General features: G+C 41.6%; 1 protein-coding gene across 1 annotated transcript; it reads right to left on the reverse strand.

The window, feature by feature from the left end:
* Positions 1–5252: 5252 nt before the first annotated feature.
* On the reverse strand, positions 5253–13225 carry patl2 (PAT1 homolog 2). Its single transcript, XM_008304060.1, has 19 exons — positions 13202–13225; positions 12778–12931; positions 11783–12048; positions 11622–11684; positions 11485–11538; positions 11236–11397; positions 10103–10177; positions 9853–10001; positions 9447–9521; positions 9240–9363; positions 8999–9116; positions 7619–7725; positions 7480–7533; positions 7259–7395; positions 6974–7130; positions 6428–6568; positions 6080–6177; positions 5856–5996; positions 5253–5286 (listed from the first exon to the last, which is right to left on the reverse strand). The coding sequence occupies exons 1-19, from the start codon at positions 13223–13225 to the stop codon at positions 5253–5255; spliced, it is 2133 nt and encodes a 710-aa protein (XP_008302282.1).
* Between the last annotated feature and the right edge of the window lie 301 nt (positions 13226–13526).

Here is a 13526-nt window from a genome sequence, read left to right on the forward strand (position 1 = left end):
AGTTATTTTAGAGGTTTGTATTGACTTTGTCTTTGCATTCATGTAAAATTAGCAGTGGGACGCCTGTATACCAGGGATGCACGATACATCAGGGACCACATCGGTATCAGTCTGATGAACAAATTTGGCTGATATGAAAAAACGATGATTGTCTAACATTAGCACCTTCGTCTTTACATTTGATATTGTTGCTATTTCACAGATGTTTCTACTTAAATGCTCCTGGACTTGAACGTTAAATGTGTTAAAATATCAAATCAAGTTTGTTGTCATATTGCTGTACATACACAGTAGTACAGGTAAGATCAGAGCGTTTCTTCAGGATCATTTAATTAGTAAGTTTTGCAGAATGAACATCTAGGATAGACAAGACACTCTTACACATTTTAAATATGTTTAAAGCCATGTGTTTTACTTCTGTTGCGTAATAAAGAAGACTATGTGACCTAATTTGGGCTTCTATTAAATAGTTTTCCCATTCTCACAGTGCTTAGTTATGGTCATTTTTGGTGTGAACAAAAATTGAATATCAGCATCAGTAATATCGGTTATCAGCGATATTAGATATCTTAATATCGGTATGTTAGGGGGCTACTTTTGTCAAGACAGATTTATCCTATTAACTCAACGACGGATTTAAATAAAACATAGCACAGTCAGTTAACAGAATCCTGATAACTTCAGTGAGCTGCTGCCCTCCACCATCACATCACAGTGTCTTCCTGAATGAAGCCTTATGATCACTCTGTAATGCAGCTGCAGCACAACAGATTAAAGCAACAAATGATAGCGTGTTAAAACTCCAGTCCGTCTTGTGATGGGATCCTACACACGATCAAGCTTGGCCTTCGTCAGCAACACATCTGTAAAGCCTTGTGGTCTTGTACAGATGTGATGCCATCATATTGACCAAATCTGTGTTTATGGTAGCTCCTGATACAGTGGGGTAAAAAAAAGGAAAAAGCCACAAACTTCCAAACTGTGTCCACTGATAAGACTTGTTTAAACTGACTTCACTGCTCTCCTGTGGCGGCCTTTGGTTTAACACTGTCCCACGAACACTGGAGTGCTGCTCTGTTGTACTTTTTAAGAAAACTAGGCTTCAGGCCTAACCGCTGCCCAAAAGGGATATTCTGGCTGCATACTTGAATGTCTGCAGTGTTTCCAGATGTGTACAGATGTCTGAGGAGGCTCTGACTCAGCGTCTGGTTAACAGCCAGCGGAATTTGTTAAGTGGTGAATGTTCGACACGAGCTGGCATCAGAAACACAACCTCACCTGACAACACGAAGAGAAAGACAAAGAAACCACTTCAGTACGTTCACTGTTGAAACAAAGAAGAGCTCCAGATCAAAGCTTCGCCTGTGAGACGTGTGAAAGACTTTTGTGCCCTTAAAACACAACAAATATAAGATTTCTGTTCAATATTACTGAATGAGTAAATTATCATTAATGGACCTCCACATTTATTGCATGTGATGCTATAGACACAATTGATGGTGTCCATATCCGTTTATTGGAGGATGGAGACTGTTCCTCTGGTTTTCTCCTTTGGTCAAAAGACTTGTTTTTGTGTTGTTGAAGACATTTCACTCATGGTCCTTCTGTGAAGTTTGCTGTCATGGGGTGTTTATCAGTGTTCTGGTATACGGTGGGTTTACCAACACAGAGCATGAGTCTGTGATGGTAAACCGACCCAGAACATTTGCAGTGTTACACCTTTTATAGGGTATGTCAGAGGGTAGGGAGGGCCTTTATGCAAATACTGTAGTGAATAGTAGTTAGTTAGCACACAGTTGCTAATCAATGACAGGAGGCAAAAGAGCAATTCTTATTTGACCTTTATTTTACAAGGTAAAAATGTTTGAGAACCAGTTCTCATTTGCAAACATGACCTGGCCAAAAGGCGCCAGCAGGAACAAATACACATGTAAGTTATAGACACATAAACATAACATAGAACAAAATTAAACCAGTAAGAAGCATGGGGGCATATGCATGTGAGTGAAAAACGATGTGCATGAGGTGTAAGAAAGTGTGTGTGTAGATATAAGTATGTAATTAATGTCCGGCCTGATCAGCAGGAGCAACCGTCAACTACAGTCTGTTGGATTTTAAGCTTGAAGGTGGTGAATGGAGTCCGAGTTGCAAGTTTGAGAGTGTTTAGTAAGGTGCTCCAGTCATTAGCTGCTGCAAAGCAAAAGGAGTTATGGCCAAAAATAGTAGAAGTATTGGGGATGTATTCACTAGACCGAGTATGATAAGAATTATGGGCGACTTGAAGAAGAGAGGACTGGTAGGGAGGTGTATCGGCCAGAATTGATTTGTAAATTAAATGAAACCAGTGGTGAAGCTGCCAAGTATGAAGGGAAGGCCACCTCACCAATGACCAGAAGGTGGTGGACTCGGGGGTCTGTGACAGGAGGTAGGACAACACAAGACAAAAGGTGATGGAATCAAAAGGTCTGGTGACCATCAAAAGAAGAGAGAATGACATTCATCATCAGTGTCTCTTGGAATCCATACATGGGTTCTAGTTTGCTTTTCAGTTTTGTTCTGCTTCTCTCCTCTGGATGGTCTCCTGACTTAGTCGTCAGTATGTACACTCAGCTCAGGGACCTACATAATATTAAGCAGCTGTGTTTACTGTTGTGACTGTTGGGTGTATGTTATGAAGACACACTGTTTAATTGTTTATGCACCACAGCTCCACATTCCAGTAAACTCAGAGGATGATAAATATTAAATGTCTGCCAACACTAACATCTTACACGTCGTGTACACAGCAGAATAAAGACATCACAGTAATTCAGAGAATAGTGACCTTATGAGGAGGCACATTAACATCACGTTACTGCAGTCAGATGTCAGCATCAGCTTCCTCTCAGCGTCTCTTCCCTCCTGCAGCCTCCTCCCATCAGTAAACTTCATCACTGGCATAACCTGCCTCATTAAAGCCCTTTCATTTGTCAAGTTCTTCTCTGGACAACACTAAATATTTGTTTTCTGCAGCCGTTATGAACTCTTTATTCTCTCTTGGCGGCTTCTACCTTTAGGAATCTCACACACTGGCGTTTCAGCACACAACAGGATCATTAGTTTGGTTTAAACTCAACTCCTTTCGGCAAAAAACACACAAAATTTGGACATTTGCTTGAGAATTGTTCTGTGCATCAAGAGTCAATGAGCAGGGAAACAAACAGATTCAGTCGTGACCTGCGACGACGCTGCCTTCGTACGTTGGTTTTAATCACTGCTGTTGGTCAACATTGACTTTACTTTGTCTTGGACTTCACAGAGGCCACTAAACAACCTGTGGCATTTTGTTAATTTAAAAATAGTGGTGGGGTTTTCAGTGGTGGAAAGGAACCATTTACTCATGTAGCACACAGAAGTACAATTTTAATGTATTTGCACTTGAGTATTTCACGCTACATTTCTTTCTATTCACTACATTTGACAGTTTTACTTAAACTAAACCAGCGGTTTCCAGACTTTTAAGCTTCTAAGAGACAGCAGTGTGTAGTCCAGGTCACAATTCAGATGTCTAGAAGTTGTTAACAGCTCCACCAATTAGGGATTCTTCCCTCAAAACTTAACGCACGGTTTTATTTCAATAAATGTTCAAATATTCTCAAGATTAGAGAAAAAGAAACTTAGATTTATTGGCCATCCCTGTGTATAAAATCATATATATGTTGTTACAAAAGGAAGCAGTGTGTTTGAGGTGTGTCTCCAATTAACTCAAATGATGTCAGTTAACCAATCAAAAGCTTCCAAACCATGACATCATCATCATCATCATCTGGGCTATCCCAAACAGTTTGAAAGAGTAGTAATGGTAATGGAGTAGTGTACGTAAACGTCTGACTTTGAAGACTGTAGTAAAAAATTCTCTCTCTCATTCTGGCGTTTAGCTAATAGAAAGAATTTTAGAATCCTAACTGATGGAAAACAAGAAACGTTTAGTGTGATCTAAGGTCAGATAGCGAAAAAAAAAAAAAGATTTTATGTCTTTTTATACAGTGTGTGTAAACTTGTTTCAACTGTATGTAATAATTCATCAGCCAGAGGGGGAAAAAAACAAAAAACACTGTAATTTTACTTGAATATTTTACCTCAATCTTAGCTGTCAAAACTTTTGTACTTGAGGATTTTTTCATGCAGGACTTTTACTTGTAATGAAGGATTTTTGTATTTGTACTTGTGCTTAAGTGCAGGATGTGAAGATTGTTTTACTGAACTTCTGATCATTTGTGTCACAGAATTGTTCCTCTTTCCGTAGGAGGCTGCTGCAACATCTCGGTTCACAATGTCGAGCCACTTCATATCAAACTATGAAAAAACATGGAGCAGTAAATGTGATAAAATGATTGGTTTTTGTTTTTAACGTGGGCTAAATATTACAGTTTAGCTGCTGCTCTGAGGAAAAGACCTTCTGCTTTACTCAAACCACACCGGAGTGAAACTTGTCTCATTTTCTGCAGACTTAAACAGGCTGTTCAGCAATTTCACAGATTTTTTTATTTATGTTGCAAGTGCTCTACAAGGGTGCAATTTAAATAATTCCTGTTTCCAAATAAATAACAATTAACAAAAATCTCTTCGTAACTGAAACTTTTAAGATGGACAAATACATCAAATACATCCTATTTAGTATCACTACACACGTTTACACAATGTACGTCTTTTTTTTTTCTACAAAAAACCCAAAACTGCACGCCGATGTTGGGCCATGCCAGGACAACTTCCTTAAATGGTTATTATCGGAATAATCAACATATAGGTTCAGCTGTACAAATTACTACACAATCCTCAACCTGGTCACCAAATCTGATCCAACACACTTAAATTTATTGTCCTAAATGTAACTGGAATTTCTAGATGACATTTGGAAATGAATGAATGTAAATGTGGCAGAATGAAAGCCAGATGACGCTCTGACTTGTTTTAGGTTTAAAAAGAAAAACAAACAGATTTGCGATTTCAGAGTAACTTACGCTGATACTGGAGACCAAAGGGAGGAAAGTAAAAAGATCAGATAAAGGAAATAAAAAAAGGGAAACAGTTTGAGAGTGCAAAAATGTGAAGGGACGAGGGACGGGGAAGGAATAAGAATCAAAAAGGTCAGAGCACATTATATCGCTTCTGTTACCACGAGCACCGAGGAGTTTGTGTGCTTCTGCTCCTTTCACTCTGGTGCTCATCACGACCGGGTCTTTAGCAGAACATCTCATTTGCTGCCGGCTACATTACGATGGAAGAGCCAGGAACCCTGTTGCAGTCCTAAATAAAGATATTTAATAATGAACGTACAGCTGCGGAAATAATTATAAAACTGCCCTTTACAAAATCTAAACATCAACAGGCCAACAGCACTTAGAGTTCTGCTATAATTTGATCTTGTGATTCAATAATTACAGCATCTTCTATAAATTATTTCTATAAATACAGTAAATTATGTTTTAAAATATTATGTATTAATACCTAAAATGTCAAAATTCACACTACATGGCCGATAACATTTTCAAGCCGCCCTTATTTTGTGCCTGTTGTAAAGTCAACAAGTAATATAAAACTAGATTAACACTCAACAATGCCTCAAATAAGAGAGGATGGCAAGTAGTCGGCCATCTTGATGCTCAAAGACGACGCATACAGGGAGAGCCATTTTAACCAACTTAGAATCCGCAAAACAAAACAACTGTCCCCAAAAAGTTTGGCCTCACTGAGAACCAAAAAACTGTGATCACAATGGTCTAGTAACTACTACAGCTGTATAAGTATTAAGTGAGAAAATATCTGTCAAATCAGCTAAAAATAATCATATAAAATTAAAAATAAAAAGCACCTACTCCATGTTGCTTTTCAGCTGATGCACCGTTCTCTTGTCCAGGTATCGGCAGAACAAGGTGAGCAGGTTCGAGGGCAGCAGCAGCGGCTCCACCAGCGAGCACTGAGACAGCTGTCCAGCCACCTGGAAGATTATGTCCGTCCTACAAGACCACACAAACATCAAGATCTCCAGAGACTGATCAGGTCACCTCACTTCACTGGTTATTGGACACAAGATCCCCACCAGGTCTCAAAGTCACCGATGCTGGGCTCCAGAGGGACGCCTGAGGAGAGCAGCTTCTCTCCGTGGGACAGGAGAGCGTACAACAAGGACAGGCCAAACTGAAAGAAACACATGTGAGGAAACCTTAAACTCTGGATAAATAGAATAGAATAGAATAGAATAGAATCCTTTTATTGTCATCATACACAAAGTACAACAAAATTAAAAGACAACTTCAGTGGTGCAAAAGTATAAAAGTAAAAGTATAAAAAGACAAACAAGAATATGTACATATATGTACAAAAGGAGCCAGTAGGAAGTATCTACAGTTATATAAAATGCAGCTAACCAAAAGCACAAAGCACAGACCTTGTTCTGGCAGGCCAGAGTGAGACACTCGTAGGTCGTCAGAGACTCCAGGGACGTCAGATCTTTGAGGAGGCCGATGAGCTGACTGAACGTCAGGCCACCGATCACGTTTCGGAGAGGTGGGTAGAGCACCGGAAGGGCCTAAGAAGATCATACATGATGGTGAGATTCATCCAAACAAATTCACAAAACCAAAGCAAGAGAATTTGACCTTTGAAGCTCATTCTCAACTGTTGAATCATATTTGTTTACACTTAGAAGCTAATTTCAACCACTGTGCTGCTGTATTTAGTATATTAAGCCTTGATTATTGATGTCTTGTTATGTGGTTATAACAGGTGATTATAAAGCTGGATATATAGCACAAAAGCAAAAAATAAAGCAATAATACATGTGTAGAAAACAACATATTGTCTCTTTTGCTTGCTTTTAATAAAGTAATCATCAGTTGCTGAGTAGACCTTTTAGTTAACATTATTTTGTTACCAAGAAAGTTTGTTGTAGCACATTAAAGGAGTAAAGAAATGTCATGTGAAGCTGCCCTACCTCCTCTGGATCTCTGCTCATCAGTGCCGGCAGGTTCGAGGTCACGATGCTCAAGATCTTCTGCGCAGATTCGCATTGAAGGAACGGGAGCAGACGGGCGATAAGCTTTTTGCCTTTTGAGACGAGCAGGAAAGGAAGAAACTCTCCTCCCGAATCTCTACAGCAAGCGGCATTTGGGGAAAATGTTCAAATTGAAAAACATCAATGAGTTACTTCTAAACAAAAGTCAGACATGTATTGCACTTTACACGCCACTTCCTGCATGCGGCCACATGAGTGACTCACGGATGGTGCTGCAGCTGGGAGTAGATTTGTTCCACTTTCCTCTGAGTTTTCTCCATGAACCTTTTCTCTTCTGCCTCAGACAAGACTGTGGTTTTCATTCTCTCCGTCTCCTCCACGTCCAACAGAGCTATGAACAACTGCAGGGCAGGACAGGTGTCAGCATGAGCTGGAGGAGGTGGCAACAAAATCTCACTGCGTCAAACCAAACACTGAGCAGCTACCTTTTCTATTTTGTTAAGGATCTCTAACCGCTGTTGTCTGGTGTCTTTTTGTTCCTGCAGTAACAACAAAGAAATGTTAGGGAAGGTAGATTATTGCAATTTTAAAGTGCAAGAAGTCGTGTCAAATAAAAACAGTCACCTCGAGTGGACTGTGAGCCTGGACTGCATGAACGGCGCTGATGGCCCGGCGAGGAGAGTAACACGTGGACACGGCCACCTGACCCAGAGAGCCTTCGATATGCACCACTGGAAAGGATTTCTACAGTTACAGCACTGAAAATGTTTGGAAAACCTCTTCCATCGTGTTTTCATGAAGCAACATTGGACTCAGTTTTAAAGTGGGGGAACACAATAAAGTCAAATAAATGGATTTTTAAAAAAAAAACAAGTTTAACTCTCTGAACCCCAGTTTGATTTTCAACGGTCTGAACTAATCATGAGTAAATATTTAATTCAGGAAGTTTTTGTCAAATACAGGCTTCATGTTGGGAAATCAACTGCTGGCAGTTAGTTTGCGGCCGTTTCGCACGTCCTGGCGATTGCAGTTTACATCCCCCCCCTCGGCTGATGCTGCTGCAGCCTGTGAACTCATCCATAGTTCAGTGTCCCAGCTGCAAACATCACACCCTCAGTCTCTGATCGTCATCTCAGGAGACTTTAACCATACATCGCTCTCTACCACTCTCCCCACATTCAGCCTGTATGTGGACTGACTTGGACCTGCTGTGTGCCGACACCAGGATGCATATTACTTATTATTGTTTTCTTGTACTTTCTTCTATGTTTTTTGGATGCTGGTGTTTGCAATAATTTCCCAGGTCTGGGATAAATAAAGTATATTCTATTCTATTCTATCAACCAAACTCACTATTCTACAAATCTTACTAAAAAATTGGCCAAAAATCTATGAAAATTCTAATGAAAAATGTACGTAGAAAAATATGTGTAGTATGTAGAGTCACCCTCAGTATTGTGAACACCTGTAGGTACACAAAATTCAACAGGCATTTCAATCCCGTCACATTTCACTGAAGAGTTCTCTCTGCTTCTAGCCCTGGTTGTGCCGTTTCCATCGAGGTGCAGGACTTTATGTTACTGTGAAAAATGATCCTACAGTCTGTAAAAATGTGACGGAACAAAAACAAAACTGCCTGGGGTCCAGAGAGTAAAGCATATTAACTGCATTAAATCATGCATTAGGTCATGCGTTTAGTCTGTTCCAGCCCTGACTAGAGTCTGCAGGTATTTCTTCCAGGCTGCGTACAGCCCCAACAACACTAAAGCCATATCCACACACACACAAGAATGTTTCAAAACAGTTGATATGAAAACTGTTTTAGTACAAAACATAATGCATAATCGAGGTAATTTATCAATATTATCACTACAGAATTTGTCCAGCAGTGCAACTCCATTGTTAACAACACTGCACCATCTGCAGCACATGTAGCAGAGCACATGATGAGTAACCCCCCAGTTCAAATAGATTTGTGGAGTGAAAAGGTGACGGGAGGACAACCTGGTGTGTACGAGTCTGTTTTTGTGATGTAGGGTGTGGTGAGTTTCGGCGGCTCCCTCTTGCTCCGGATGCCCAGCTCTTCTTCGGCCATCTTGGCTTCTATTCGGCGATAGTACTCCTACAGCAGGCGGGAAAACTCACTTTTGTTTGTGATACAAAAAGGGCTGGCATTGAACTATTTGGCCCAAAAGCAACTGTTTAATAATAGAAAAGACGTTGGAGAAAATCTTAGATTTCCTACCTGGTAATAGTAGTCCTCCAGGTAGGGATTCTCACTCTGCAGCTGAATCATCTGCAGCCGGGTGATCCACTCCTTCTCTTTGGCCGTCATGAAATTGCAGTAAGGATCCCAGCCCTCCGACTTTCTACAGGCAGGTCAGGTGTTTCTTTAAATAAATCCAACTCATAACATAATGCGTTCAAATTCTTCACTGGATGCAGCACCAACCTTTGGAATACACGTTGTTTTTGACTGAGTAGTCGTTTATGTTGGGGGTGGAGCTGTGTGACCGGACCGGGGTACCTGATGGTCAAAGAGAGGCTTCACATTCAATGGCACCTTCAATAGCTTTCAGTTACTTCAAGTAAAGAGGCCTTGTCATGTCAACTGAACAATTTCTCTGAATGCATATAGTTTGAGAACTTCTCCCCCATCTCTTGCCTCCATAAAGTAAAGTCATGCCCTATTCCCATTTTACAAATACTGTATCAAATGTATGTGTTTCAAGTCGAGAGTTTTATGTACTCATGAGGGACGAGGAAGTCTGTTGGATCATAAATTTACTTGATAAACACGCCAATATTTTCAGTCACAAACCAAACATCTGGAATCCCTGTGAGATCCATGAGATCACCTGAACTGCTGCACCGGGTTAGACGAGGGGCTGTAGAAGGGCGACGGCCTCGGTGAGTTGGCGCCAAAGCGGAGTTGCATCATCTTGGGGGTCAGAGGCTGGGGAGTGGAGGGACAGGGTCGGTTCGGAGGAAACATCAAGCCCCCTGTCTGATTCAGCACAAAACGAGTAGTGAGTGAAGTCAAATGAACATCAGTGACCGCATTGGTGCTAATGTGTCGGTAAAGGTCTGACTCGTGGTGGAATAAACCTGGTTGTAAAGCTGCCGCGGGGTCAGTGGCTGGCGTGAGAAGATGGGAGATCCTGGGGCCATGGAGGCATGCACCTGCAAGAGAAACGAGATTCAGGGAAGAAGAGAAGACTGATAGTAGATTTTTAGTCAAATGATCAAGTTTTATCCCCACAGTCCTGGTATGAATTAAACAGACATGTTAATTAGTGAACTTTAAGGTGCATTTTATCACCTTGCAGTTAGCCTTTCCTACCATTAACAGTTCTTTGAATCTTCTTGTCAAATTCTTGGCAGAAAAGCAAAACGACCTCACTCAGATGAAAGAATCTCTGACTGTACATGTGTTTGTGTGTCTGTTCTTCATATAGCTCGATAACCGTACATCTGATCTACTCGAAAGCTGCTGGATGATTTGTTGGGAATCCAAAGAAGTGCAGCGGCGATATTTAAGTAGATCGGATGAACAGTGGCCATTTTCTGGATCCTCAACAGGCCGTTGGCTGCCTGTGGGTAAAGCCTAATGCTTCAGCTACACTGAACACAATGTGATGACTGTTCACAGAGCAGACGTGGTACAGGAAGTAACTTCTAGTGGCTACACCTGCAACACACATACAGTGTGGAGTTGTGGCAAAACAAGAGGGTGAGTTTTCATTTCGGGATTACTGTGTCTTCTGTTTCTGCCTAGCACTTGGAAATGTCATGTTTTCCCACCTAGTTTGTGTAATATGGGAACATCAGCATCAGCTAGTTCCAGAAAATAAATGCTGATAGCATCATCAAGACTTCGGAGTGGAGGCTCCATGTCCTACATTGTTTGTTCACGGGTTGTTTAAAAAAAAAATGCTTTCTGGTTCACATAAACCTCTTGTAAAAAAAATATAAATAGAAGACTTGTCTGTTTTTATATTTGCAGAGTGGATCTCTGTGGCACATACAGGCTGCTGACGCGCCTGCTGTAGCTGCTTTGATTGACAACAGCAGAAGCATCGTGTGGCAGCAGCTACTCTCCTACATCACATTCTCAGGGGAGCCACCGGGTAAGTTGCCCCTGCTGCAATGGGGTGGTGTCTTTTTCTGATTACAGCCACACAGACATTGACAGAACTTGATCATTTAAAAACACAGTATCTGGTAAGATAGTGTTCCACCTGAGAAGGCCCTCTTTGGCCAAACTGCCTCCTGGAGTAGGAACCTCTGGGTTCTGCTCTTCTGCCCCTAAAGGTGGAGGCAGGATACGGCAGATCCATGAAGCTGGAGTAGTGGTGCTGACCTCTGTCTCTGTGACCGATCACACACACTATAGCGCTGTCCTACAAGACAAGACCAAACAAGATCAAAAGGACTAGTGCTCAACCTGCCAGCATACATATTACATCATGTTCTTCAGTTCTCTTGACCTGTAGCACTGATCCTGACATTCGTCTGGTCTTTCTGTAAGAGGGCTCCAGCCTCTGGAGATAAAAACCAACAGGGGAGAAAAACATCAGCAGCACAAAGTGTAGTAAAAATAAAGTCTTTCCAAGCTGACACTTACATCATCCTCAAAGGTATTCCGGTACATGGCGTTCCCATAGTCCACTATGGCACTGTCAAGACTCTTAAAAAGCAAAAACAGACCAGAATGAAGACCAGCTGCTGCAGCGGGGCCCGTCTCATTCTCACTTTAAAAACAATAACTAAGTGGATCTTTGTCACCTTGAGGCTCGGTCGTCCCTCCACTATCCTCATCACAGCTGGATCCTCGAACATCTGCCCCCTGCCCAGGCCTCCCCTCCATCCTCTGAACCTGCCACGGTACCCCGGGGCGGCCCGGGGCAGATACTGTGGCTTCTGTCGGGGAGGGGAGGGGACTCTGGGAGGGGACGGAGGTTTGGGGTCTGGAGGTGGTGTTGGAGGCTTCAGTTCTCCAAGCTGAAGGTTGGTACTGATGGGTTCATCTGGGGTTCCATGTGTGTCGAGATCTGTGATACAAACATAAATACAGTCAGAGTGAACATTTAAGCTTCTGACGCTGTAAAAACACAAAGATACACACTTAAAGATGACAAAGCCTCAAATAAGGGATGGGCACTTCATTTAAAAAATGGTGGCAAAAAACTTTTGCATCGTGTCAAAAAATTGATTTGTAGCATGACTAGACCGAATATTCAGAATATTAGACAATATTACAGTATTGTTTGCACTATTTAGGTAACATTTGTTTGTAGGTATGTATAATATCCTTGTTTAGACTGTAATTTCATTTACAGGTGGATTTTACATCTAAAATAATGGAATGGGCTCTTTTACAACTATTCTGTGACCTATGCTGTAAAAAATGAATCATGTTTGACAGTTTGGGTTTTTTTTACAATTTGTTTTTTTCCTCTTTTCTTTCTAAATGGTAATTTGTAGTTTTATGTTTGACTATAAAATTACATGTTAACAGTAATTAAATAAGCAAAAACTATCACTTCACAGATGTTTGTTCTTATATGGAAAAAAAAAAAAAAGGCCTTTAAAGTTATTTCAACCTGATAGAACAACTGGATTGGTTCTAATCTGGCTCACAGAGCAGGTACAGCAATGCAGAGACATGAAGCAACGATCACCTTTGGCCCAACACCTGTCGGTCCACCTCCTCAGAGGACAAAAGCAGCAGAACTTCCTTTAAATATTCTCTTGAAAACACCGTGGACACATGTACACACCCATCCCAAACGTCTCCTCATTGTAGACGTTGATCTCCTCGTCCTCCTCGGCCATGGCCTGCAGAAGTCCGCAGTCCATGTCCGTGCCATCCTCTCCATCACTCCACTCCTCTCCTTTCTCAGGCCACTGAGGCGCGCACACCTGCGCTGCGTCCTGCGTGGATGGATGGAGACCATGTGGTGCTGTTTCAACATTCACTTTACGCACGACTTCAGAAGTAAATCCACGTTCAGAGGCACGACATGAAATGCTAGCACGAGTGTAAAAACATTGTAACTCTACATCTTTAAAGCATGTATTGCTGTTTGTAAATCATTTTGGGTTATTTTCCGCATCCAGCAGCCCGATGAGCTTGTCGCGCATAAATGGACACGTGTTACTCCGCACAGCTGAACTGACACATTACAAAGCAGCAGAACTTACTTGTTGCTGTTCTGAATCACTCATCGTGTATTTTTTCTACACTTGAAGCCGGCGGCTCGGTGACTTTCTCCTCTAGGTTCCCTGGTTTCTGTCGTCAGACGGCGAGGAGACGCTCATTAACTTTAAATGAAGTCACCTGTGGGACGCAGAGGCGTGGACACGTCGACACGCAGCGCTGCAGCAGCCTCACCTGAAACTCTGCTGCATCTGATGTAATGTGGATTTAGTTTTTAGTGATTAGTATTTAGTTATTCTCTGCTCCTTATCTTTGCCAAACCTGTACATATTGAGTTTTTAAAAGTTTTTGTTCAGCTCTTCAGGCGAG

This window comes from Stegastes partitus, unplaced genomic scaffold (genome assembly GCF_000690725.1).
Source record: "Stegastes partitus isolate 25-593 unplaced genomic scaffold, Stegastes_partitus-1.0.2 Scaffold2127, whole genome shotgun sequence".
In the NCBI taxonomy this organism is placed as follows: Eukaryota; Metazoa; Chordata; class Actinopteri; family Pomacentridae; genus Stegastes; species Stegastes partitus.